This window comes from Scylla paramamosain, chromosome 10, assembly GCF_035594125.1.
Source record: "Scylla paramamosain isolate STU-SP2022 chromosome 10, ASM3559412v1, whole genome shotgun sequence".
Taxonomy (NCBI): Eukaryota; Metazoa; Arthropoda; class Malacostraca; order Decapoda; family Portunidae; genus Scylla; species Scylla paramamosain.
In genome coordinates, this window is record NC_087160.1 from 11407501 (window position 1) to 11434000 (window position 26500).

The window sequence follows — 26500 nt, forward strand, 5'->3', positions numbered from 1 at the left end:
GAGAGAGAGAGAGAGAGAGAGAGAGAGAGAGAGAGAGAGAGAGAGAGAGAGAGAGAGAGAGAGAGAGAGAGAGAGAGAGAGAGAATTTATGAATGATAGATACATAGATACCTAGATAGATAGATATATGTATAGATAGATAGATAAAGATTGATGAATAGATAGACAAATAGATAAATAGACAAACAGGTAGATAAAAATATAGACAATTAGATAGATAAGTAGGTAAATAAAAAGATAGATAGATAAATAGATAGATAGATAGATAGAAAGACAGACAGATAGATAGATAGATACCTTGATTATTTACCACAAAATCCCAACCACACAACACAATTACATACACAGACAAAAATTTCACGACAGGCGCACACACACACACACACACACACACACACACACACACACACACACACACACACACACACACACACACACACACACACACACACACACACACACACACACACGAACAAAAAGAGAAACAAAGGCAAAGTGAAGGTACGTTAGGGTACATATTTCCATCCGTCTGTATCGCCAAGTTGTCGCAGATTATCAATGTTTGACAATCGTCCTTAGCCTTATCTGTCCCAGCACGGCTCGCCAAGGCTTCCAGAAACGTAAGGGCGGGCGTTTTTCGTTCCCAGCCTTATTTATTTTATTATTATTATTTTCTTTTTTTTTTCGTGCTCTAAGGGGAAAGAGGAAAGAAGATGGAAGCGTCTTTCTTGTGTAAATTGAATAGGAATTCCAGCCTTCCCAATCCCTTTATTTTTTGGAGGATGGGTGCTGGGGAGGTGAGCAGGGGGAGTGCTGTTGTGTGGAGGGGGAGTGGTGGATGCCTTTTTGATAATCTGGTCGGATGAGGATGATCTTTTCCGAGGGTGGGATTTGTTTGTTTGTTTGTTTGTGTGCGTGTGTGTTGAGGATGGGATAAGATTTTTTTTTTTTTTTCAAATGTGCGTCTTCGGTAATTATGACCTATCGGTAATTCCCTGTATAAAGTAGTGGTAGTAGTAGTAGTAGTAATAGTGGTAGTGATAGTAGTAGTTGTAGTAATTGTGGTAGTAGTAGTAGTAGTAGTAGTAGTAGTAGTAGTTGTAGTAGTTGTAGTAGTAATAGTGGTAGTGATAGTAGTAGTTGTAGTAATTGTGGTAGTAGTAGTAGTAGTAGTAGTAGTAGTAGTAGTAGTAGCCTTAGTAATAGTAGTAAAAAGAGTAATAGTAATAGTTGTTACTTGTTCATGTTCAAACCCTTATTGTCTGCTATTTTTCCCTTCAAAATATGTGACTGTTGCTATTGTTTTATCTTTTTTTTTGTATTTTTCCCACATTGTATTGTACATTGGGCTTTTCCTCTTATTATTGTGTCCACGAAATGGCTTTTGTCCTCCTCCTCCTCCTCTTCCTCCTCCTCCTCCTCCTCCTCCTCCTCCTCCTCCTCCTCCTCCTCCTCCTCCTCCTCCTCCTCCTCCTCCTCCTCCTCCTCCTCCTCCTCTTCCTCTTCCTCCTCCTCCTCCTCTTGGTGTACAATTTTCCACTGTAGTGCGATGGCTTTCTCCTTTCTAAAATTCTCTCAGTACCTTTTCTTTTCTGCGTATCTGTTGTTTTCTCATCTTACGTGCATTTCTCCCTTTTCTTATCAGTCGATTCCTTTTCCTTTGAACTCATTCCAGTTTCTTTTCCTTCCATTTCGTCTCTCTTTGTCTCTTTCTGTCTGTCTGGCTTTGTGTGGACGTCTCTCTCTCTCTCTCTCTCTCTCTCTCTCTCTCTCTCTCTCTCTCTCTCTCTCTCTCTCTCTCTCTCTCTCTCTCTCTCTCTCTCTCTCTCTCTCTCTCTCTCTCTCTCTCTCTCTCTCTCTCTCTCTCTCTCTCTCTCTCTCTCGCACAGCCTCTCCGGTCTTTATTGGCGAAAATATGTGTAGGATTGGTGCGGCCTGATTGAGCCTAACCAGGTTTACCGCCGGACTTGTTCACCGGGGAGAGCTTTTTGTTGCTGACTGTGTGTGTGTGTGTGTGTGTGTGTGTGTGTGTGTGTGTGTGTGTGTGTGTGTGTGTGTGTGTGTGTGTGTGTGTGTGTGTGTGTGTGTGTGTGTGTGTGTGTGTGTGTGTGTGTGTGTGTGTGTGTGTGTGTGTGTGTGTGTGTGTGTGTGCGCTCGCGCAGAGAGAGAGAGAGAGAGAGAGAGAGAGAGAGAGATCTTGAGTTTAACCTTGTGTGTGTGGATATGTGTGTGTGTGTGTGTGTGTCTGTGTTGGACGTGTATGGAGTCGATGTGATGGAGACATAGGTCCAGGATGCTTAAGATATCAATTTCTAAACGCTTTGTCACGCTTGTTTCCCTCTGTCTAAAGAGCACTTATATATATATATATATATATATATATATATATATATATATATATATATATATATATATATATATATATATATATATATATATATATATATATATATATATATATATATATCACAACCTGGAAATACATATTAGTTGTGAAGAGTGCGTTGCATGTATTTTACTTGCCGTGCCCTGCGTCCCGGATGGAATAATCCTGTGCTCGGCGAGGGAGCCGCTCGCTGCCGGGTAGGATTCTATTCCAAAGCTGTAAATATCGAAAAAAACTCGAGGCCTCCAGGAATGTCCACCGCAGGACACAAGGCTTGTCCCCGAGGCAGATTATGTTTTTCCTTCATAAATTTTACCGTAAACAGAAGGAATAATCTTCGCACAAACCTGGTTCAGTGTTGTGTTCTTCTCACCACACACACACACACACACACACACACACACACACACACACACACACACACACACACACACACACACACACACACACACACACACACACACACACACACACACACACACACACACACACTGCTGCGTGTCACAAGTCGTGGAAGCCCAAAGCAGCACTGACCTCAGGGTCAACGGCATGACCTTTATGATGTGTACATGAGCATTTTCATCCTGACATTTCTGTATGTTGTTGTTCAAGCTAGAGAATGAGGGTTGTCAAGTCTCGCTGTAGCTGTACGTAGAGTTTTCCTTTAACTTTTAAGTGACTGCCTTGACGGAGTTATTGAAATGTTACATGGGTTCGCCCAAGAATTTGGTATAACATGGTGTTTTCTGTTACAGGCGGCCTGCTGAGCGCAGGGGACGGAACAGGCGGCGGACGTGGAGACATGTCCCGTCTGAATGGCCGCGTGCATACTGGTCCCCAACACAGCACCTCCGCCCAGTACCAAGCTGTCCCCACCCAGTACCACCAGGGCGCCCCGGTGCAGTACCAGGGTTCCCAGGGACATTCAGACGAGTTTGAAGCCTCGTGCCTGGTGAGGACACCGTCTGGCAACGTGTACATCCCCTCCGGTGAGTAAGCTTCTTCTCGGTAATGTTTGCCACCCTTTTGATTTTCCCATAACATTTTATAAATCTCTCTCTCTCTCTCTCTCTCTCTCTCTCTCTCTCTCTCTCTCTCTCTCTCTCTCTCTCTCTCTCTCTCTCTCTCTCTCTCTCTCTCTCTCGTGTTGTCTCAGGTGTTTGTAGCATTCCGCCAGACACAGAAAGGTCGGGGAGAATGTTCGCCAATATTGCCGAGTTCCATAACGTGAATTCTAGACATATCTTCAATATTTTTATTTATCAAGGGAGGGAAGATAGTGATCGGCTAAAACATAACTCTGATCGTAGAAAATTTAGGTAGTAGTAAATAAAAGACGGGTCTCTCCCCTTCACGTGTATTATTCAGGAGCGAAATTTCGAGCAGTGCAGCCTCGCAGTGGGAGGGCAATGGCTGTCCCAGTGGAGTATACAGATTAACAGATCATCATTTAATATGCGTGGTATGTCATTCCGCATTCAGTTATGTAGATACATGCGAAACTCGGTTACATGTATTGTCCCTCCATGCCCCTCTATTTTATTCTTCCGCTCGTCGACTTTCATAGAATTTCTTCCCATCATCCTCTTCTACTCCTTTAATCCTCTTCTGTATCTTTTTTCATCCTGTACGTCCTTCACCCGACCCCTTCCTGCCACCTACGTCTTACTCCTCCTTGTCTCCCCAAACCTACCTCGCCCCTCCTCGGCCCCCTCAACTTAGTAATCTGGAATCGCTAGAGGGTCTTAACATTCTTGACACTTCACTGGTGGATGAAAAGTAACGAAGTCTGAGCTTGGAGATAAGAGAGATTCTACACGGCGGTGGCGTAAAGAGGAGTCCCTGGTCCCGCTACGCCTTAACATTCCCTTGGAGATGCTTTAGTTAGTGGTGCCAGTTGTGTTTTAGGGGGAGACCGGGGCTAGTTGGCACACTTTTTGCATTCTCAGTGATGGAAGAAAACTACGAAGAATTTTTGTGTGTTTATGCTTTCATTGAAAAATACATTCATCCTACTTTTCATGAAATAAAAAGATGGTTTTCTTTCCAAACTAAAGCTTTGCCTTACTTAGAAAAAAATAACTTGGTGTGCCAACATGCCCCATATGACGGGTAAGTTGGCACACACTATGGGGTAATTGGCACATCACATATCAGTAGTAAATTAGATATACGTAGTTGGTTAAGTTTAGGTACAGAATATCTGTAAAGCTAAATTTCATGAAGATTCAGTTCAAACAACGGAATTTTTATTTTTTTTTTCTTACTGAGGAAAGTTTGTTCATTTTTTATGTTGGAACCATCACAGAAAATACAAGATGTAAGTTTTTTTTCAGGAAGCTAATTAATATATGTGACATACATATATCACAAAAATAATATAAATCAAATATAATATGAAAATAGATAGATAATAATAGGCCAATGTTATTCATATATAGTTGGTATTGTGCAGATTTGCCCTATTTTATTTATTTATTTATTATTATTTATTTGTTTATTATTATTATTATTATTATTATTATTATTATTATTATTATTATTATTATTATTTATTTATATATTTTATTTATTTTTATTTATTTATTTTTTTATTTATTTATTTATCTTTTTTTTTTTTTTTGCCAACCTTCCCCAGCCATTCTACTAATCTAAACAAACGACTTTCATATAAAATAAGAAACCTGTTATGATCTGCTTCAAGGGTAAACTAACCTTGAACCCTAAGACAAATTATGGCTAAAATGAATATCATTCATCTATAAGTAGATTCATGTTACAACAAACAATATGAGTGAGAATTTATTTACCAGCATCAAAATTAAACTTTTCCTCACCCCAATCAAATAATGCGACCTTCTAACGTGGCTGCTTGTTGGTGAGCAAGGCCCCACGAGGTGATTCGTTGGTATGAGTAGCAGCGATATCAAGTGGTAAATGGTGGAATTATTGCCAATTTGCCCCGGTCTTCCCTACTCTTCTTTTTGGAGGCGAATGCAAGTGGTGAATGCATTCTGTTTTCCTATTTGCTGCCTTGTTTTCCCTTTCTTTTATTGTGAACATTGTTTTGGGAAGACCTTACTTACACTGGTGTTTAGTAATGTGTCGATTCTTATTTCTTATCTTGCGTCACTGATGGAAGACTAAATAATACCTCAATTAATGTAAGTCGTGCTCGTGGTCGATTAAGTTCCAGAGATTCTATATCCTCTAGACACTGGTTTCCATTGTTATCATGTGCTTGTCTCCTTATCTCTAATTTTTTCCTAGGGATAGATACCTATTCCCAGTCACTTTTCTCTTTAGATTTATCGTAAAATTATGTTTTCACTGGTGATTCAAAACTAAAAAGCGCTTGGCAGTGCAATTAAAGTGTGGCGACCCAGTCAGTAGATTCCAAAGGTATGAATTGATTGGAAAAAGATAAAACACATCATAAACACGCGGAAAAGCGACATATCAGAGGCAACCGACACGTCATGAATCGTTCTGAAAGAGAGAGAGAGAGAGAGAGAGAGAGAGAGAGAGAGAGAGAGAGAGAGAGAGAGAGAGAGACTCGATCAGGCACATCTGCGGGACACAACTTAGTTCATCGCTTAGAACTTCTGCACGCTAACTCTTCCTCATCTTTATAGAGAGTCGCCTATTTTCTCGCCACGCTGCTCCGCCTTTATTATCTCCGAAATTTTTCTTCTGGAGCTGTCGTCGTGGGAGAGAGAGAGAGAGAGAGAGAGAGAGAGAGAGAGAGAGAGAGAGAGAGAGAGAGAGAGAGAGAGAGAGAGAGAGATCTTGTAGGCAAAAAGACAGACGCAAAAACATTGTAATTAGCCGACATGGAAATTTTAATATATGAACGAATCAGAATCATCAAACGGCCAGATATATATATATATATATATATATATATATATATATATATATATATATATATATATATATATATATATATATATATATATATATATATATATATATATATATATATATATATATATATATATATATATAAAGCAAATAGGGTAAATATACAACTATATACAACAATCCAGATAACTGATTTCAGACAGTCGATGAAACGGACGAATAAAGATTCAAGACAATAAGGAGATTGAAAAATGCCTCTTAACCTTCAAGAAAAGAAAAAAAAACACTCAAAACTTACCATCTGTCATCTTCTTTAAACTATCCAATCATTCAAATGTCTGCACTTATGTTCTTGCTAAGTTTGCTTCCCTCATTAACAATACTTGTGAACCATTTGTGAATTTTAACTGTGATTTTATCTGGCTTAACTATTCTTTTGCGTTATAACTTGATCTTTGACTAGAAAATGCATATGGATTCTTAAAGAGACCTAAGTTTTTATAAGTATTTAAACACGGGAACATGTGAAGGCGAGTTAGGAAGGGAAAGCAGGAACACAAAGAAAAGAAAGTTGTTTATGTGAATTTAATTATACAAATGAAGGTATTAGTGAAGCAAGAATGAGCAGATGTGTGTGTGTGTGTGTGTGTGTGTGTGTGTGTGTGTGTGTGTGTGTGTGTGTGTGTGTGTGCGTGCGTGCTCGCGTGTGCGTGCGTGCGTGCGCGCTCCTGTCTGTCTGCCTATCTGTCCGTTCGTCCATGTTAAAACGCAATACAAAAACGCTGTGTACACGATACAGAAAATGGAAAACGATTCATCCGGTGGTGAAAAAGAAGCTGCAGAAAAGCAAACTGAGAGAAAGGCAACTATAGACTGGCACCAGGAAGGCAGAAACAATTCATGAGACAAAACGCTAAAAAAAGAAGAAAAAATAGCTGGCCACGAGCAACTCAAGCAAAACAATTATGTAAACCCACAAACTCGGGAACGGAAAGAAAAGAAAATACAAAAAAAGCAGACAATACTGTACTTGTTATTAGATTCCACTAGAAAAAAAAAAGACGCACACGAAAAGTAGCAAGCGCAAAACAATGAAAGATACCAAATGAAGAAATAAACTCAATCTTAAAACAAAAGGAAGAAAATAATGAACTGAGAAAAGGTGCATCGTGAAACGATGCAAAAAAGATATTCCCTAGACAAGCAAACACCAGAGGACATATTGATAACCAAACGCAGGAAAAGGGGGGGAAAAAAAAGTTCCTCACACGAGCAAACACAGAAGCAAAAAAATAAAGGGGAAAAATCCATCATCCTCGTTAGTCAGGCGCCCCTCGACATAATTCAGGCGACGAGGGTGAGGCGAGGCGAGGCGCGGACGGAGGCGACGACGAGGGATAAGACGAAGAAAATGTTTGTGGAAAAAGTTTAGAGATTAGCTGTTGACACGACGCCGGTAACGAGTGTGTGTGTGTGTGTGTGTGTGTGTGTGTGTGTGTGTGTGTGTGTGTGTGTGTGTGTGTGCGTGCGTGCACGTGTGTGTGTGTGTGTGTGTGTGTGTCAGAATATGTGTTCAGATGTCAGTGAGAGTAATTATGTGTCGCGTCGCCTTGCTTACCTAATTTGTCGGCAGCGGAGGTAGTGGTGGTGGCGGTGGCGGCGGCGGTGGTGGTGGTGGTGGTGGTGGTGGTGGCAGAGCAGGTGTTAGGAGCGTGTGGACCATTAATTAATTACATGGATTGAGGGGAAAAGCAACGTAATGTATATCAGAGCTTGGCATAGGAAAAGAGGTATAGGTAGATAGAGTTATTAGCTAGGCAAGGACTGATGTATAGAAATAACACGGAAGTAATAGGTTATAGAAAAGTAATAGTGAAGTAACAGAGGTAACAGGGAGCAGAAAGGATGGGCAGGGGACGAGTATAGTTTGGCACGGGATGGAGGGGAATTAATTGACTGGTAAGGGGACATAGACAAGAGTGACTAGTGAGAAAACCGGCTTATTAGGGCTAGATGAGGAAAAAAAAAAAAAGATGGTGGAGCAAGAGGTTTGGCAGGGGGAAGGAGAGAAATGGAGAGCAGGTTGGTTGAGGAAAGGTTAAAGGGAGCTAGTGTTCGGTTTCATGAAGGCAAGACCTGAAGAGAAGTGCTTAGCTGGGCAGAGAAGTAAAGGTACCTGTGCATGAGAGAAGAGAAAATGGGAGGAAATTCGGCATGAAAAAAGAGGCAAGTGCTGGGTGAGGAAGGGTTGCAGGGTGCTTGGGTTCGGTTTCATGAAGGTAAGGCGACGTGGAGAGGATTTCTTAACTGGATAGAGTAGGAAGAAAACGGATACATGAGAGAAGGGAAAATGTGGGGAGGTTTGACAGGGTAAGGAGGAAAGTGAAAAACAAGGCTGGGTGAGGGAGGGTTACAGGCCGCTAGGGTTAGGTTTCATGAAGGCTCAGTGGGTGCCGCCTAAACATGGCACTGATTAATGGCACACGGTGGTCTTAATGGCTGTGTAAGTCATCAAAGAACTCACCTGAATTTGCTGGGAATGCCATGAATCGTGTCCCTCTTATCCTGAAGGGAGTGGCGCGCCAGGGACGAGTACTACAGATTGACAGATTGGGAAGAAAAAATGGAGATAGTTGTGAATTTATTCAGTCTTTATTTTTTTTATTTGTTTTAGGTGATGTGATGGTATTTTACAAGTGTTGTGTGTGTGTGTGTTAGTATATGATTGCTGCTTTTTTTTTTTTTTAAGTCACTGTGAGTACTTTTTATGTGTGGTATTTAAAGCCTTATTCTTTACTTTCATCTTCCCTTCATTCCTGATTTACATTTTTTAGTATTTCATCAAGCAGTCCGGATCAAGAGTGGCAGTGCAGTTTCTCTCCCTTTTTCTAACGCCTCTCTCTCTCTCTCTCTCTCTCTCTCTCTCTCTCTCTCTCTCTCTCTCTCTCTCTCTCTCTCTCTCTCTCTCTCTCTCTCTCTCTCTCTCTCTCTCTCTCTCTCTCTCTCTCTCTCTCTCTCTCTCTCAGCACCATGTTTTGGAAGTCAGCTATTCCCCATGATTTTCTTTCTCGTGGACTGGTATATAAAGGAACAGCTAACAAATCCTGGGAAGGTGAACTGCTATAACGGGAGACACGCTCAGCTTTCTGTTCCGGATCAAAGTTAATGAGATTCACAGCAAAGCGTACTGTGAGCTGCTTCCTTTCTTTTTTTTTCTAGTTTTTATTCCCATTGTTATTATTATTATTATTACAATTGTTGTTGTTGTTGTTGTTGTGTTATCATTATTGTTATCTTCATTGCTTTTTTTTTAATCGCCATGAGGTTCTTTTTGAGTTTTGTCATACGATCTGGATTCCTCCAGGCCAGGCCCTCATGTGTACTTTATTTTCTTTGTCACTTGAGTTTTAGTTGTTGCTTGAGTTGTAGCCGACAAATGTATTTTCGTGACCTATTAACTCGTGGGAACCCTAAATCGATCTTATCAATTGATTATCAAACATCCTGAACTCTAAAGGACAGATGGCACGCAAAAGTCAAGAAAGTCATCGATATCGACATGATGCATTTATCTGACTTGCATATTTTCTTGTACATAAAAAGTAACGAAAAGTAGCCTATCAATTTTATAGTTTTTATACTAAATGGAAGTCCTATACAGTGAATTTCTCGGTGGTTCGTCCCTGAGGCTAAAGTAAGGTCTAAGTTTTTATCCAAAAAACATAATGCACACAGAAGTACACACCGAGGCTGAGCAGTTATTATTTTATTTTTTTAGCTTTTGGGGTTTTATTGTTTTTTTATTTTTATTTTTTTGTTTATTCCCCATATTTATATGTAAATCAGTTTAAATAAGCTATTAAAAAGTAATCTAGAGTGAAACAAAAGATTTGAAGTGTTTTTTTTTTTTTTTTCCATGTAGGAGGGGCACCGGCCAAGAGCAACAAAAATATAATAAAAAAAAAAAAATGCCCACTGAGGTGCCGGTCCCGAACAGACTCAAAAGTGGTTGTCAAAAAATTGAAGGATAAGTGTGATGAAACCTTCCTCTTGAGAGAGTTCAAGTCACAGGAAGGAGGAAATACAAAAGCAGGAAGAGAGTTCCAGAGTTTACCAGAGAAAGGGATGAATAATTGAGAATACTGGTTAACTCTTGCATTAGAGAGGTGGATAAAATAGGGATGAAAGAAATGAGAAAGTCTAGTGCAGCGAGGCCGCGGGAGTAGGTAGGCATGCAGTTAGTACGTTCAGAAGAGCATTTCCCATGAAAATAGCGGTAGAAGACAGCTAGAGATGCAATATTGCGGCGATGAGGAAAAGGTTGAAGACAGTCAGTTAGTGGAGAGGAGTTGATGAGACGAAAAGATTTTGATTCCACCCTGTCTAAAAGAGCGGTATGAGTGAAACCCCCCCCCCCCCGGACATGTGAAGCATACTCCATACATGGACAGATAAGGCCCTTTTACAGAGTTAGCAGCTGGGTGGGTGAGAAAAACTGGTGGAGACGACTCAGAACGCATAACTTCATTGAAGCTGTTTTAGCTAGAGATGAGATGTGAAGTTTCCAGTTTAGATTATAAGTAAAGGACAGACCGAGGATGTTCAGTGTAGAAGAGGGGGACAGTTCAGTGTCATTACATAAGAACATAAGAACATAAGAAATAAGGGAAGCTGCAAGAAGCGACCAGGCTTACACGTGGCAGTCCCTGTATGAAACACTCCTACCTATTTCCATCTGTTATCCCCATCCATAAACTTGTCTAATCTTCTCTTAAAGCTCTCTAGTGTCCCAGCACTAACTACATGATTACTGAGTCCGTTCCACTCATCTACCACTCTATTTGAGAACCAATTTTTTCCTATCTCCTTCCTAAACCTAAATTTTTCAAGCTTGAACCCGTTATTTCTTGTTCTACCCTGGTTGCTGATCCTAAGAATTTTGCTTACATCTCCCTTGTTATAACCCTTATACCACTTAAAGACTTCTATCAGGTCCCCTCTTAACCTACGTCTCTCTAGAGAATGTAAATTTAACCGCTTCAACCTCGCTTCGTAAGGAATACTCCTCATCCCCTGTATCCTTTTAGTCATTCTCCTCTGTACTGATTCTAATAGACCTATATCTTTCCTGTAATGTGGGGACCAGAACTGCACAGCGTAGTCTAGATGAGGTCTGACCAGCGCCAAGTATAACTTTAATATTACTTCCGGCCTTCTACTTTTAACACTCCTAAAAATGAATCCTAGCACCCTATTTGCCTTGTTTCTGGCTTCTATGCATTGTTTCCCTAGACGGAGTTCAGAGCTAACTATACTCGTAACTCCTAAATCTTTCTCGTACCCTGTACCTACCAGAGTTTGGGTGTTTAATGTGTACCTATTGTGTGGGTTTCCTCTACCTACGCTAAGCACTTTGCATTTATTGATATTAAATTGCATTTGCCATCTATCCGTCCATTCATTCATTCTATCTAAGTCTGTCTGCAAGGCGATGGCATCCGCTTCTGACCTAATTAATCTACCTATCTTTGTGTCATCCGCAAATTTACTAACATCGCTACTAATTCCACTATCAAAGTCATTGATATATAAAAGAAATAATAATGGCCCTAATACTGATCCCTGTGGCACCCCACTAATGACATGACCCCACTCGGATTTCGAGCCGTTTATTAGCACTCTCTGTCGCCTGTTACCAAGCCATGACCCTATCCAACCTAACACCATCCCATCTATCCCGTGCGCCCTAACCTTTCTCAGGAGCCTTTGATGGGGCACCTTGTCGAATGCTTTACTAAAGTCCAGATATAAGATATCATAACTATCACCATTATCTACTGCCTCGTACACCTTACTGTAAAAACTTAACAAGTTTGTCAGGCAAGACTTCCCCTTCGTGAAGCCATGCTGTGACTGATTTATCAAGTTATGTTTGTCTAAATGTTCCCTAATGTTCCTGGCTATTATTGACTCTAACATTTTACCTACAACTGAAGTTAAGCTGACAGGTCTATAATTAGACGCTAAAGTTTTATCCCCTTTCTTAAAGATGGGTACTACATTAGCCTGCCTCCACATTACTGGTACCTCACCCGACTCCAGTGATTTCCTAAAGAAATTAGTGAAGAGAGGATAGTTATCTGGAAGCTGTGTCGAGTTGATAGATGGAGGAATTGAGTTTTTGAGGTATTAAACAATACTAGGTTTGTTCTGCCTCAATCAGAAATTATATAGAGATCAGAAGTCAGGCGTTCTGTGGCTTCCCTGCGAGAACTACTTATTTGCTCCCTGAAGGATCGGACGTCGACGAAAAGACGTGGAAAAATGCAGGATTGTATCATCAACGTAGAAGTGGACAGGACAAGAAGTTTGGTGTAGATCATTGATGAATAATATGAAAAGAATGGGTGACAGGACAGAACCCTGAGGAGCACCACTGTTAATAAATTTAGAAGAACAGTGACCATTTACCACAGCAGCAATAGAACGGTCAGAAGGGAAACTTGAGATGAAGTTACAGAGAGAAGGATAGAAGCCGTAGGAGGGTAGTTTAGAAATCGAAACTTTGTGCCAGGCTCTATTAAAAGTTTTTGTTATGCCTAAGTCAACAGCAAAAGCTTCGCCAAAATCTCTAAAAGAGGATAACCAAGGCTCAGAAAGGAAAGCCAGAAGGTCACTAGTAGATCGGCCTTGATGGAACCCATACTGACGATCAGACAGAAAGTTGTGAAGTGATAGATGTTCAAGAATCTTCCTGTTGAGGATAGATTAAAAACTTTAGAGATGCAGATATTTAAAACAATAGGACAATAGTATGAGGGATTAGAATGGTCACCCTTTTTAAGAATAGGCTGAATGTAGGCAAACTTCCAGCAAGAAGGAAAGGTAGATATTGATAGAGTTGGAAGAGTTTGACTACGCAATGTGCAAGTACAGAGGCACAGCTTCTTAGAACAATGGGAGGGACCCCATGAGGTCCATAAGCCTCCCGAGGGATTAGGCCAGCGAGTGCATGGAAAACATCATTGCGAAGGATCTTAATGGGTAGCATGCAGCAGTCAGAAGGTGGAGGAGTAGGGAACAAGCTCTGAATCATCCACGGTAGAGTTTTTAGTAAAGGTTTGAGCGAAGAGTTCAGTTTTAGAAATAGATGAGATGGCAGTGGTGCCATCAAGTTGAAATAAAGGATGGAAAGATAAAAAAAAAAAAAAAAAGTTATTGGAGATGTTTTTTTTGGCTTGGTGCCAGAAGTCACGAGAGGAGTTAGATCTTGAAAGATTGACACTTTCTATTAATGAAGAACAGACACTTGTTTAGGTCATGATGATACAGGTTGGTCCGATTGGACAAAGCCTGTGTTAACTTGTACTGTACAGGAAGTGAACGGATCAGACGATTACTTTTACATTTTTTTTTTTTTTATGTGTACGTACATATATAGACCTTATTTTATCAATATGATATAGAACAAAATTTTGATATGTAAAATAGAAAAAAAAAACACTTAGGCTGGTTTTTTGGGGTGCCTTTTTTTTTGCGGGGGGGAGGGAGCGGTTTAGGTGGGTTTTTTTTTAATACCAATCCTACGGCTGAGTGTCCTTCTCGGCCCTCGCTCCTCGTCGCGCAATGTCTTGGTGAGCATGAAGGACAAGCCTACAAGACCAAGGCAGTCTCGTCCCTGCAGTCCGGCGCCGCGACGATATGTACACTTCAGAAAGCTTTTGAACAATGCCGTGTCCTTTTACCCGAGAGAAGGTGCCACCATCTTTCTTATTCAAGCAGGTTCCTGGCACCGTTTTTCACTGTCAGGCGAGGGCGTGAGCGTGCTGGCGCCGGGGGAGGTCCAGTGCATCGTGTGGTCCGTGGCACTTTGTCACGAGATAAATTGCAGAGAATCACGACACTAGCGTACAAATGTATCCCGCCGTGATGGCCTCTTTAGTCCCTGCCTGGCCCTGATGTGCGGCGCGGCAGCCATGCACGTGTCGCTGCCGTCTATACAGAAACCTTGACCTGGTTAACACTGACCATCTGCTGGAGGATGTGCCCCCAGGAGATTTGTCCAAAGCTCTCAAATAATAAGCTGAAATAGGACGCACTCTCTGCCATCATGGTATTTTTCACTTTTCTGTGAACAAATGTGGAGTGGACTTTTAAAGAGCAAGGGCGAGAATTACAAGTGTGTCCGCGTGCTAAGTGGGTGTGAGAGTGGCGGGCAGTGGCAGTCCTCTTCCACAGCTGTCTCGGTTACTTGTTTTTATTTTATTTGTAGGTTCTTTGGACCCTTCTCTAGAGTATCTTGTGGATGCGTTCGCTTAAAACTTATGTTATATACTGATATCGTTATAGTGTACATATGCAGGAGAGATGGTCGGGTATCATGTGGGGACGAAGTGTGGCTGGGAAATGTGATTGTTAGAAACATTTAATCAGATAACACGGCCAGGAATGTTGAGGGTCAGTGTGGACGTGTAGCTGCTGGGCCTCGTTCACCTCACAGTGCGCTGTGTAATCTTTTCCCCTTTTTTATTGCTTTAATTTACTTATGTACGTTCATTATAGGGATATTTTTTTGATCTACTAAATAGCAAACCATGGCTTAATTCCTTCAAAGCAAAATGCATCAAACGGATTTGTTTGGTATCCCAATGACAAACTTCCATGATGAAGCCAACTCAATTAGATTAACATATGTGCCTTTTATTCATAAAACTCATGCATTTGTGGCCGTGCACTGTAATTCCAATATGTATCATGTTCACAATCAACAGCATAAACACCGATTTGCGATTAGGAAAAAAAAAAAAAAATTGTTGCCTCCCATCACCCAGTCCCCAAAAATGTAATCTCTTAATAATGGATGGTATATATTTTTGTAGAGGGATTCACAGGGAGTACAATACCCACCTGTCCTGTACTGAGAGATTCGCCTGTCACGCTACACCCATGAGTAACACATTGATCACCATGCCTCCACTAATAACGTACAGGAACTATTAATCACAACACATAAAACCGTATGATTACGGGTATGATGAAAGCAGATCAACTTTGGCGAGTACAAAATGTGAGCAGGTTCCCTTTGGCGAACCCTGGTTAAAAACATGAAAAGAAACGACTGCACCTAATTATCAGTGTCAATAAAGACTCTTATCATAGCGAAAACTGATTAGCCTCTTTTCTCATGCTCTTTGTGTCTTTATAACTCCTCCATTCGATATTCCTTCATGGTCTGAGTCCAACAGTAGTTGCGCCGTAAGTCTATGATTTTCCGGCGCTATTAATTACGTATATTTAATCAGTGTTAAAAGAGGAGGTTAGATGCAGCAAACGACAGTCATCACTCTGCACCTCAGAGGAAGCTCACAAAGCCTTCGCCTGCAGCAGCTTCAGAAATCACACAACCTTTTTGCCGTATCCAATATAAAGCCTCACCTCTCAGAACATTGCATGCTTTCCGTACATAATTAGTGAAACGTTCCCCGGTAATCCTTTGCGTTGGCAATTAACATTGTTAGATCCACAAAAGGTTGGCTCGAGGATGCCAGTAAATCTTTGAAAGGTATATATATATATATATATATATATATATATATATATATATATATATATATATATATATATATATATATATATATATATATATATATATATATATATATATATATATATATATATATATGAAGTAGCGTGAAGATGGATATTGGCAATCCTGTGCTTCAATCATTAGCAGGAAAGACAGAGATGTATCAGTGTTATTCCCTGAAAATACTATTTAGTGCTGGAGAAGAGGAGGTCGATGACATCAGTAATACGATACAGCCCACACACCGTGCTCTTCACCCCTCCGTCTTCTTTGCTTTTTATTTGTCTTTTCTTGCACTCACATATCAACACCACCGCCTCTCGACTGGATTCATTATCGCAATCGCCCTCACAATCAAGATCAAGAACAGACACAACAATCAGAGACTCGCAATACTGGAATATACAACCGTTCCTTTGCCTTGCCGCCTAGACGCTGCCGGGCCTTCAGATACCGAACGCACGCTCGCTGCAGACTCTTTGAGGTGTGGCGCAAACTGTTTGTATTATTCACGGCCGCGATTGGTGGTATGTTTTGTTGCTTGTGTGGGTCCACTGTCAACACACACACACACACACACACACACACACACACACACACACACACACACACACACACACACACACACACACACACACACACACACACACACACACACACACACATTGCATCCCGACTGCTATCATGAAGTGAAGGAAGATGAGAATTTTGTCGTAAAGAAATTTCAAATCCTTTACTTCATCCAGAGAATGTCGTTGTTATTCAAGATGTAAAGCAGTTGTATGCTGGTCCGAGAAAACATTGCAGTTAGAGAGAAAAATGCGAATATTTTTTTCTTCCTGGCATAGCTTGAATAATTCTTGTTTGCGGAAAAAAAAAAAATCAAAAGGATTTCCGCATTGCAAGAAGGAATAGGAATTCGAGAATCCGAGGCTGGGTATGGAAATTATGTGAAGTATTTGTGGAGGCAGTGTGGGAGTGAGGCCGCGGCATTCAGGACGCGATGGAAGGAAAACAATCGGTGGTTGAGGTTTTGGCGGGGGCCGACGGCTGCAGCGGACAGCAGGGGCGTCCCGCGGGGTGGCTTGAGAGAGAGAGAGAGAGAGAGAGAGAGAGAGAGAGAGAGAGAGAGAGAGAGAGAGAGAGAGAGAGAGAGAGAGAGAGAGAGAGAGAAGTAACACTGGAAAGAGAAACTAAGCGAATATAATTAAGATACTCATCACTAATGATCGACTTTGTAATATAAACATTAAATCTAGTGATGTTAAGTTTACTACTAACATAAAACATCATTACCCACTCCCTGTCAACCACTATTATAATGTAAGAGCAAACATCCAACTGAGTTTAGTCTTTCAAAGTTCAATCTTATATTTGGATACATGTTGGTCAAGGGGAGTTTGACCTTCATTTGTTGTGTTCGTGACGCCGTGAGGATAGGGAGGCTTTGTCCTAATACACACACGTCACGTAATGGAAATTTAATGAAAAACTGTAACGTTTTTCTTATTTTTTATAGTGTGTGTGTGTGTGTGTGTGTGTGTGTGTGTGTGTGTGTGTGTGTGTGTGTGTGTGTGTGTGTGTGTGTGTGTGTGTGTGTGGCGCGCACACCGGAGACAAGAAGCAGTGAGGTGAGCAGAAGGTATAGACAGGCAAGCAACGAAGCAAGGTGGTAGGTGGGTGTGTGACTTTCACCAAGCTTACCATGTGACCCAAGACAAGCTGTTCTAATATTCTGACTTTGACACACACACACACACACACACACACACACACACACACACACACACACACACACACACACACACACACACACACACACACACACACACACACACACATACACACACACACACACAAATAAATGCAATGCATCTGTCAGGACACATTACTCTGAGGATCACATTCAGCAGCGGCCGAAGAGAGGGAGAGAAGAGTAAGAATATGCAAATAGAGAAGGGAACGATGTGTTTAGAGACACGGAGCCAATATGAACGAAAACAATTTCTTGCATTAGGAAAGAAAAGAACAAGCTTGGGGAGCGGCATTAAATATTCTGGTGGCAGTGGTTGGGGAAGGGACGTTGCTGGTAATGGATCAAAGCCACAATCAGTCAGGAGGTCCTCGTCGCGCTGCTTCTCCCCCGCATCAATACCAAAGCTAATTGACCACCGCCACAACACAACATCAGCCTCCGGTGCAGCAGAGGGCTCCCATCCGAACCTGCATAGGGCTGTCACAACCTGTCCTCTCGCCCACGGGAGGAGAACTCTGAGAGATGAGGTCGTGTTTGCATATTACAGGTGGCCTTTCCACTCCCCTCGTCCCTCTTGTGTGTGATCTTGTTGAAAAAGTGGTGCTTTAATGAGGGGATTTTAGCGCGGGACCTTCATAAGGTCAAACTTACTTTGATGAATGATATGATTTCTTTCAGCCTAGAGATACTTTTCCTTCTCGTAACAACTTTCCTTAATGACAGCCTACTCACTTAAGAAGCTTGTGGTTTCATAGTACATTACACACACACACACACACACACACACACACACTACATATATATATATATATATATATATATATATATATATATATATATATATATATATATATATATATATATATATATATATATATATATATATATATATATATATATATATATATATATATATATATATATATATATATATATATACATATATCACACAGACAAAAATGCATTTAAGTGACAGACAGACAGACAGACAGATTAGGCAGACAGAGACGGAATCGGGAGAGGGGGCTGGCTAACAAAGAAACGGTGTTCCTAAAAGAATAATCAGGTGAGATCCTGCAGCCCACCTGATTAAGCTCCGGCCAAAGTTGACCTTACGTGAGGAAAATTGATTGGATTCTGTCTTCTATTGTTTAAGTTTGCGGTGTTTGGGGCGCGGTCGTGGAGGTCGCGAGCCACTTTAGTCTTCTTGTAAGTGTTTTCATCATTTGTGACAACTTTCCCGCTACAGTACTTTTTACTTTTACTTTAATTAGAGAAAGAAGGTGAATGAAGAAGAGTTTGGACAGAAGAAGGTGAATGAAGAAGAGTTTGGACAGAGGAAGGTGTATAGTTAGAAATGGAAAGACTGTAGAGAGAAAAGACTGTGGGCAGACCACATTGCTATTTTTTTAATGTGTCTGGTGTGTCCACGAAGCTGACTCCCCGCACCACAGGCTGAAGAATAAGGGTCGTGGTGCGGGTGTTAGGCCTCAAAACTCTCATTAACAGTTTTTCTATTACGGCCTCGAAAATGAAACGTGGTTATTATTGAATATGCTATGAACTTACACTATGTAGCCTTTGTTCCTTAGTACTGTAATTAGTGATGAGGCGCCAGTTGGAAGCCTCCTTTCAGTGTACTCATAGATGTGGCTTTTGTTCTCCCATCCCTGTGTGCCAGGCCTGGCCTCCCACACCCCTCCACCACTGTCAACGGTTTCTGGCGAGCCGCGAATATCCATTATAACACTGTTTCTGTTTATTGTCAGTTACAAATTTATTCAGAAAAAAGTATTCAGTATTCATGGCGAGGTCGGTGGAATTCTGTATCTTCATTCGTTATTTTTTTTTTTCTCGTCACAGAAATTAAAGAATAATGTAACTTTTTCCTTTCCTATTTTTGCAGATATGCCAAAAACCTCCACTCTGGAGTACAAGCCGGGGCTGCACTCCCCCAGCCTCCACTGCCCGCCCAAAGCAGACGGGCAAAAGACCATGGAAGGGTGAGTACTTGCAATAATTTTAGACCAGTTTTTAACACCAGTATTCAAGATGCGACCCTGGGGTGCATATAAGTCTGATAACACTGTAGTCATCTTGTGTTATCAATTAACATTTCTTTTTTTATAACAAACTAAATATTATTTTTGTTAGTCACTGTAACAGTTATAATTATTTCCTTCCTGCAGAAGAAAAGGTCAGTTGTTGCATTTATGAAGAAACAAAATATCCATTAAGCACTTAAAGCCTCATAACGCAGGGAAAATTCATGCAGAGAAAGGGAGAGAAAGAGACATACATACGATAAACATATAATATGAGCACACACGTACGAACGCACATAGGGACAGGGGAGGAGTAACTCGTCTATAAGTTATGAGCGAGACCTGGAGCCTGAACCAAGACGTTCCTCTGAGCTGCGTCTAGGTGAGAGGTTCTCGGCCACCGCGGCTTGCTTCTCTCTCTACCTCTTAATTCCGCCTCTAGCTTCTCCCTTCGCCTGCTGAGGTCCATGTGTTAAGAGTGTCTCCTTTACTTGTTGAGCGGGCGAGTGTTCAAAGTATCTCTCTTGTTGAGGTGATGAATTCAGAGAGTGCTTTCCTTACTATGCTGAGAGTTAAGGGTGTCTCCTTTCATCCTTCACATCTTGCAGTGATGGAGCAAGAGTGAGTGTGTTGGCTACCTGATATACTCTTCACCCTGCTTGTGACTGCAGTGTTCCCAGAGTACTGTGCGGAAAACAGAAAATCCCTTTTCTTCAAAGTATTGCTAATGGATAACGTGTGTTCTTGATCGGTAATACGGTCAGCGCAAAGTAGGCCAAGAGGCGGAGGCGAGGCAGTAAGAGGATTATGGCTGTGTACTTGGAGGCCCTGAGCCGCGCCGGTCCTTCCTGGATTACGGCAAAGATGTTTCCTATCATTTATAATTCAGAGGAAAACACCGAAATCTCTTCTTTCAAATATATAAAGTATTATGAAGGAGCTTAGTCTTTCTCTGTGTGTGTGTGTGTGTGTGTGTGTGTGTGTGTCAATTCTCTTTATTTATTTATTTTTTTTTTTCACTCTTTGGAAAGCGCTTCAAAGTTAATGGTTTCTTGCACATGCCACACGTTATACAGGTGTGTTTGATATGCATATGTGACAGCTTTACACGTGTATTGTGCACAAAGGTGCTATACAGAATGTGGCTGTGTAGACACTAAAAGTGTGATCAGGTTAGTAGAGGTGTGCAATACGCATTGTGAGTGGTGTGCGTGCACAGGTGTTTACGAGTTTGCAGGTTGGATGTTTGTGGACGGGAGAGGGAACTAGTTACAAGGATCTGGAAATTTTCTACGTCACATCACGAATTGTAAAACCCTCCTTCAGATGGTTAAACTTTTAGTTGCAGAAGTTGTAGTAGTAGTAGTAGTAGTAGTGGTAGTAGTAGTAGTAGTAGTAGTAGTAGTAGTAGTAGTAGTAGTAATAGTAGTAGTAGTAATAGTAGCAGAAGTTATAGTAATGTTACTGACCAATATGATTTTTGTACCGTGTCAGACTACTTATTGACAGCTTAGAGGCCTGGTAATAGTGAAGGTTAAGACTGCTAGAAATATAAATGGTTTGCTTACTAATACTTCTTCTAAGTAACGACATATAGCCTTGAATATAACATCGCTCACCACTTTAACCTTGGAAGTGCACAAAGGGCATAATATTAACAGTCTGGGCTAAAGCATATGAAACATTTTTCAAGAAATTCAGCCGCCACCAAAATTCCCAAACTTATGGAATCCACGTTTGGAGGAATTTTCATTACGATTTGATTTTTCACTCAAGTTAGTTTTTCATCTCAGTTTCAAATGTATTTATGGCCGTCGCTCGCGGCAAGTCGTACCAAGTCACAGCAGCAGCGTCTCTTACAATGCCTTATTTTACTTTTTCCAACGTGTCACTTTATTGTGTTTGCAAGTCCTCGAGTCTATGGAGTGCGGGGCAACGGGACACAGTGAAGGAATTCAGGACAGTGTACCGTCGAGAGGGAAGGGGAGTTAAGAGAGTATCCCAGGAATGAGGGTGACAACATTCGCTTCTCGGTGGAAATTGAAAGAAGCAGCCGGAAAATTGGTGTGAGGGAAGCGGAGATCCTATCATAATATGCTGATTGAACCTTCTCGCCCACCTTTTTATGCCATCCACCATTCCCAGCGGCTGCCAGCATGTCACCACCGGCCACGCTTGCTACTCCCTCCGCATTCCTGAAGAAATTCCTGAAGTCACTGCTTTTTTTGTTGTCACCCTTCCAAATAAAAGGCTTAATCAGCACTGTCTTGGTATTGCTAAATGAAGTTTTTTTTTTCTTTTTTTTTTCCATGTGCATAATAAATATTTGCCCCTCCAGATATGTCGCTTTGAATTTACGTTTTTTTTTCTTTTCTTTTCTTTTTTTTTTTTTTACAAGATTTTCAGGCAGCAGTGGCGAGATTTTCACACACACACACACACACACTCACACTCACACACACACACACACACACACACACACACACACACACACACACACACACACACACTCAATCAACTATCAATGTTGCTAGTATCAAAACACGGTAATTGAAAACATACGCTCTTCCAATCACTGTAGAGTCCTTCTTGGTATCCGTAAAAACTCAGTTACAGTGTTGAGCGTTTCTCGTAGGGAAGCGGAACATAATTCTTCCCCTCCCCGCTCAAAGAACACTGACTTCCAGCTATCCTATGAATGGAAATGGTGATTAAGTGATCGTTAATAATTTAGAGCAATAAATTTGGAACCATGATAGGAGAACAAAAATAGAAAATTATGTGTGTTTGTTGGTATGGTTTGTGTGTGTGTGTGTGTGTGTGTGTGTGTGTGTGTGTGTGTGTGTGTGTGTGTCCAGGATATGTAAAGATAGATCACTAAGAGAGAGAGAGAGAGAGAGAGAGAGAGAGAGAGAGAGAGAGAGAGAGAGAGAGAGAGAGAGAGAGAGAGAGAGAGAGATGGGGGGGAGGGGGTGTACTATGTGGTGTATGTACAAGTATTCTGCCATTGTCCCCGCGGTGAGGTTTGGAATGAAGGAGGAGTCCTGACCACATGATATTTGCTAACCGACAACCGTACACTGAGGAGCTTGCCTGAAATTCCTTCCTGCAGACGGTTTCTTGCAGCAACTCTAGCAGATTCAAGCAGCTAGACGCAGCTTGCCCCTGGGGAGAGTCATTGAGGAAAGGACGGAACAGAGAGAATTGGAGGCGGAGTTAGGGTTAAGTAACTTTGGGGAGGGGCGTGGGAGAGGCAAGGGAACAGAGTGGGATATGGAAAAACTTTTTTTCAAGTTCGTCGTCACTTGGAGACAGATAAGAATGTGGATGAGAAGATGCCACCAAAGAATTGCGCTTGGAGGCAACGCTCTTGATAATACGCGCGGGCACACGCACACACCCACGCACGAGCGCGCACACACACACACACACACACACACACACACACACACACACACACACACACACACACACACACACACACACACACACACACACACACACACACACACACACACACACACACACACTTTTTTTCAAAGGTAAGGTAAAAAGGGAAGTCAATTATAAAAACCTGATAATGTTTTTCAAGGACGTCTGATGTCACTCATATTGATGGTAATTTGACACAGATGAAAATATTTTTCGAGGGAGACGCCAAATGCCTCAGGGAACAATGAAGACTGGTGTGGGAGAGAAAAGTGTGTGTGTGTGTGTGTGTGTGTGTGTGTGTGTGTGTGTGTGTTTCTGTTTCTTTAGTTATCTATTCGCTAATAATTTATATCGACTTGTAAGTTCACAGATATCATCCGCCCCGTGATACAGACATACATACATACATGTTTATTACACACTCATAAGAAATGTTGTTGAGCTTCACAGTTCGTGTTTCTGAACGCTTTTTAATGATTATTTGACTTTTACACCAGTGTTGTTCGAGGATGAAGCAACTTCTGTCATTGAGCATGTTATTTTTATTTCCTTTGAAATGTTTTATTGCCATTCCAACTTTCAGTGTGTGTGTGTGTGTGTGTGTGTGTTTATCTGATGAATTGTAATGCTGAGTGTAGATGCTTTACATTGTATTTTCTTTTCATAGGAAACCATTATTACATGCCTTACCACAAGTCTAAACAATCTTAACAGTAATATTCATATTATATTTCACTCTTTCATTATTCTCGTTGCATATTGATTCTACCGTGTTTTCTGTATGGAACCTACACTATTATACGTGAGGAAAATAACAGAGGTATTGTTTCAGCTAAGTGGCAAAATACTGTTCTTCTGTAGTAGCTCTTTTTGACTCGAATGGCATTAGTGGCCTGTGTTTTCCTCTACAGATGTACGTACTTCTCTTCATCGTATTTTTGTTTGATTAGAAGACAAGTCAAAAGCCGCAGGAATTTGGATGTGTTTTTTTTTTTTCCCTTGCTGCCAAAAAGTAAATAGAGGGTTCCACTCCACTTGATAATTCTCTCTTATAATTAAGCTTTTAAAAGATGAAAAAAGGCAGACAGAGATTTCCATAATATATTTGTGGAAGGGATGAAAGAGTTAAGATTCTGATTAATGTTTGCATTATTACGTTGAACACAATAGTGCGTGAGAGTAAATAGAAAGTCATATGCCTGAGACCCTGTTCATCTCCGTCCTCATCTTGCAGTCACTCAGCGTTGTAATGCAGCCGAGGGTGAAACGTTGCCTTTGTCCCTGACCCCATGAAGTTCATTACAAATCATTCATGACACGAGGATTATTCCATGTCATTTCCATCACTAACCCTCCTGCCCTCATTGCATACACTGGCTTCCGGATCCCAAACTGTACGCCTCACATTTGTGTTACTCTTGTACACTGTTGTTCAGAGAGAGAGAGAGAGAGAGAGAGAGAGAGAGAGAGAGAGAGAGAGAGAGAGAGAGAGAGAGAGAGAGAGAGAGAGAGATATTAAGGTGGGAAGAGAAAGCAAGAAAACATATTTTGTCATATTTTCTAACATATTTTTACGCCATAAAATAACGAAAATTATATGTGTCTGCCTTACTTTGAAAGAGACGGGAGTCTGAACCCTACACACCCCTATCTAGCAGTATCTGAAAAGGTAAAGAAATGAAGACAAATAGTGAGGAAATGGAATGCTGGAAATTTAAGACTAAAGACTAAAACTGGCGTGTGGCTTTAGCTTTAAAGGTCGTTGATGGAGAAGTGGGATCCAGTTAAAGTCTGCCAAATCCTGTGCTCTCTCGATTCCAGTGGAGTTTGGAAAGTTGAATGGGAAAGCATAATAATTGAGACCCAGAGCGAGCGAGAGAGAGAGAGAGAGAGAGAGAGAGAGAGAGAGAGAGAGAGAGAGAGAGAGAGAGAGAGAGAGAGAGAGAGAGAGAGGTGGGTGTGGTGTGGGTTTTATCTGAATAAGTAATAGCAAGAGACATAGGTAGAAAACACACTAGGCGAAAATCACACCTGTTTCATTTTTATGATTGAATACGCTGTAGATTCGTCCGTCTCTTTCATAAAATGGATACCAATGTACACACATTGTTTTTTATTCATTTATTGTTTTCGAGAACATTCCGTTGACCTGGACTTTGCATCGCGACCAATAAAAAGCGAGGCGTGTATTCCTGTATAAAGCTACAAACCATTGCAAGAAGGATACGATTTGATGCTCATAAAACCGAAACACTTCTGTATGTTATGACTTCTTGTGTTTTATCTCATTAATTTGCTTATTTATTCACGCTATGTTATATATCTTTCTATCACATTTTTCTATAGACTCCAAATTACCAGAGCCTGCAAACAAGAACCGTCTTTTTTTTTTTTCGTTAAATTTTGCGACTTGCATCCTTACCTGCTCACTTTGGCAGACCCGATGATGGAAATTAAGCTGGGCATGACAAGGAAGCGGGAGATGTATGCTTGTCAATAGTTTGTCCACCCTCAGGACGTCTTGCCTGCAGCGGTTCGCCTGTGTAGAGGCAATTGATGATGCAATTTATATTCGCGTCACCTGCTGCCTCACTCCCTCTCACCTTCTCCCTTTAGCTTGTGAATTGCTAAGCCATACACGTGCCTGCCCCTTGTTCTGGTGCAGGGTAAGGCATGTGTGTCTCTTTTCTAATATTTTATTTCTTTTCTTCTGTTTTTTCTTAAGGATAGTTTTTTTTTTTTTTTTTAAGCAATAGAGAATAATCCTTCGTGTTGATATTATTCGCTGACACACACACACACACACACACACACACACACACACACACACACACACACACACACACACACACACACACACACACACACACACACACACACACACACACACACACACACACACACACACACACACACTATAGAGAATAATCCTTCGTATTGATAAAGATAATATTCTCTGACACACACACACACACACACACACACACACACACACACACACACACACACACACACACACACACACACACACACACACACACACACACGCACACACACACACATTCGACTTGGTGGCGAAGTGATTAGCGCGCCCGATTCACACTCGGGAGGTGCCGAGATTGATTCCCCGGACAGGTCAGAAGTCTTTGAGCGGACTTCTTTGCAGCGTAGTCCCTATTCACTTAGCAGGAATTAGATAACTGGTGTAGGTCTGGAGCTGTGACCCGCTGCTGAGGGGATTAGAAAGAAACTCCTGAAAAATGCACATGGTGGCCTGATCAACCTGGTCCTCCAGGTCGGTCGGCTCCAAGTTGCAGCCATATATTATCTCAGTGTAAGATACTTCCATATCGTGTAAGATACTTCCTTACAGTTAATGTATAATTTAGCTGTCGTATGTATGTTAGTATGTAAGTTAATATATAACATGT

At 41.2% G+C, this 26500-nt stretch overlaps 1 protein-coding gene across 1 annotated transcript in view; it reads left to right on the forward strand.

Annotated features, from left to right (window-relative positions):
* The window catches only part of LOC135104234 (uncharacterized), a 98392-nt gene that overhangs the window by 66356 nt on the left and 5536 nt on the right, over positions 1-26500 (forward strand). Inside the window, exons 3-4 of the mRNA XM_064011391.1 lie at positions 3142-3375; positions 19499-19595. Of these exons, the coding sequence (XP_063867461.1) occupies positions 3142-3375; positions 19499-19595 (331 nt within the window). The remainder of the gene's footprint in view (positions 1-3141; positions 3376-19498; positions 19596-26500) is intronic.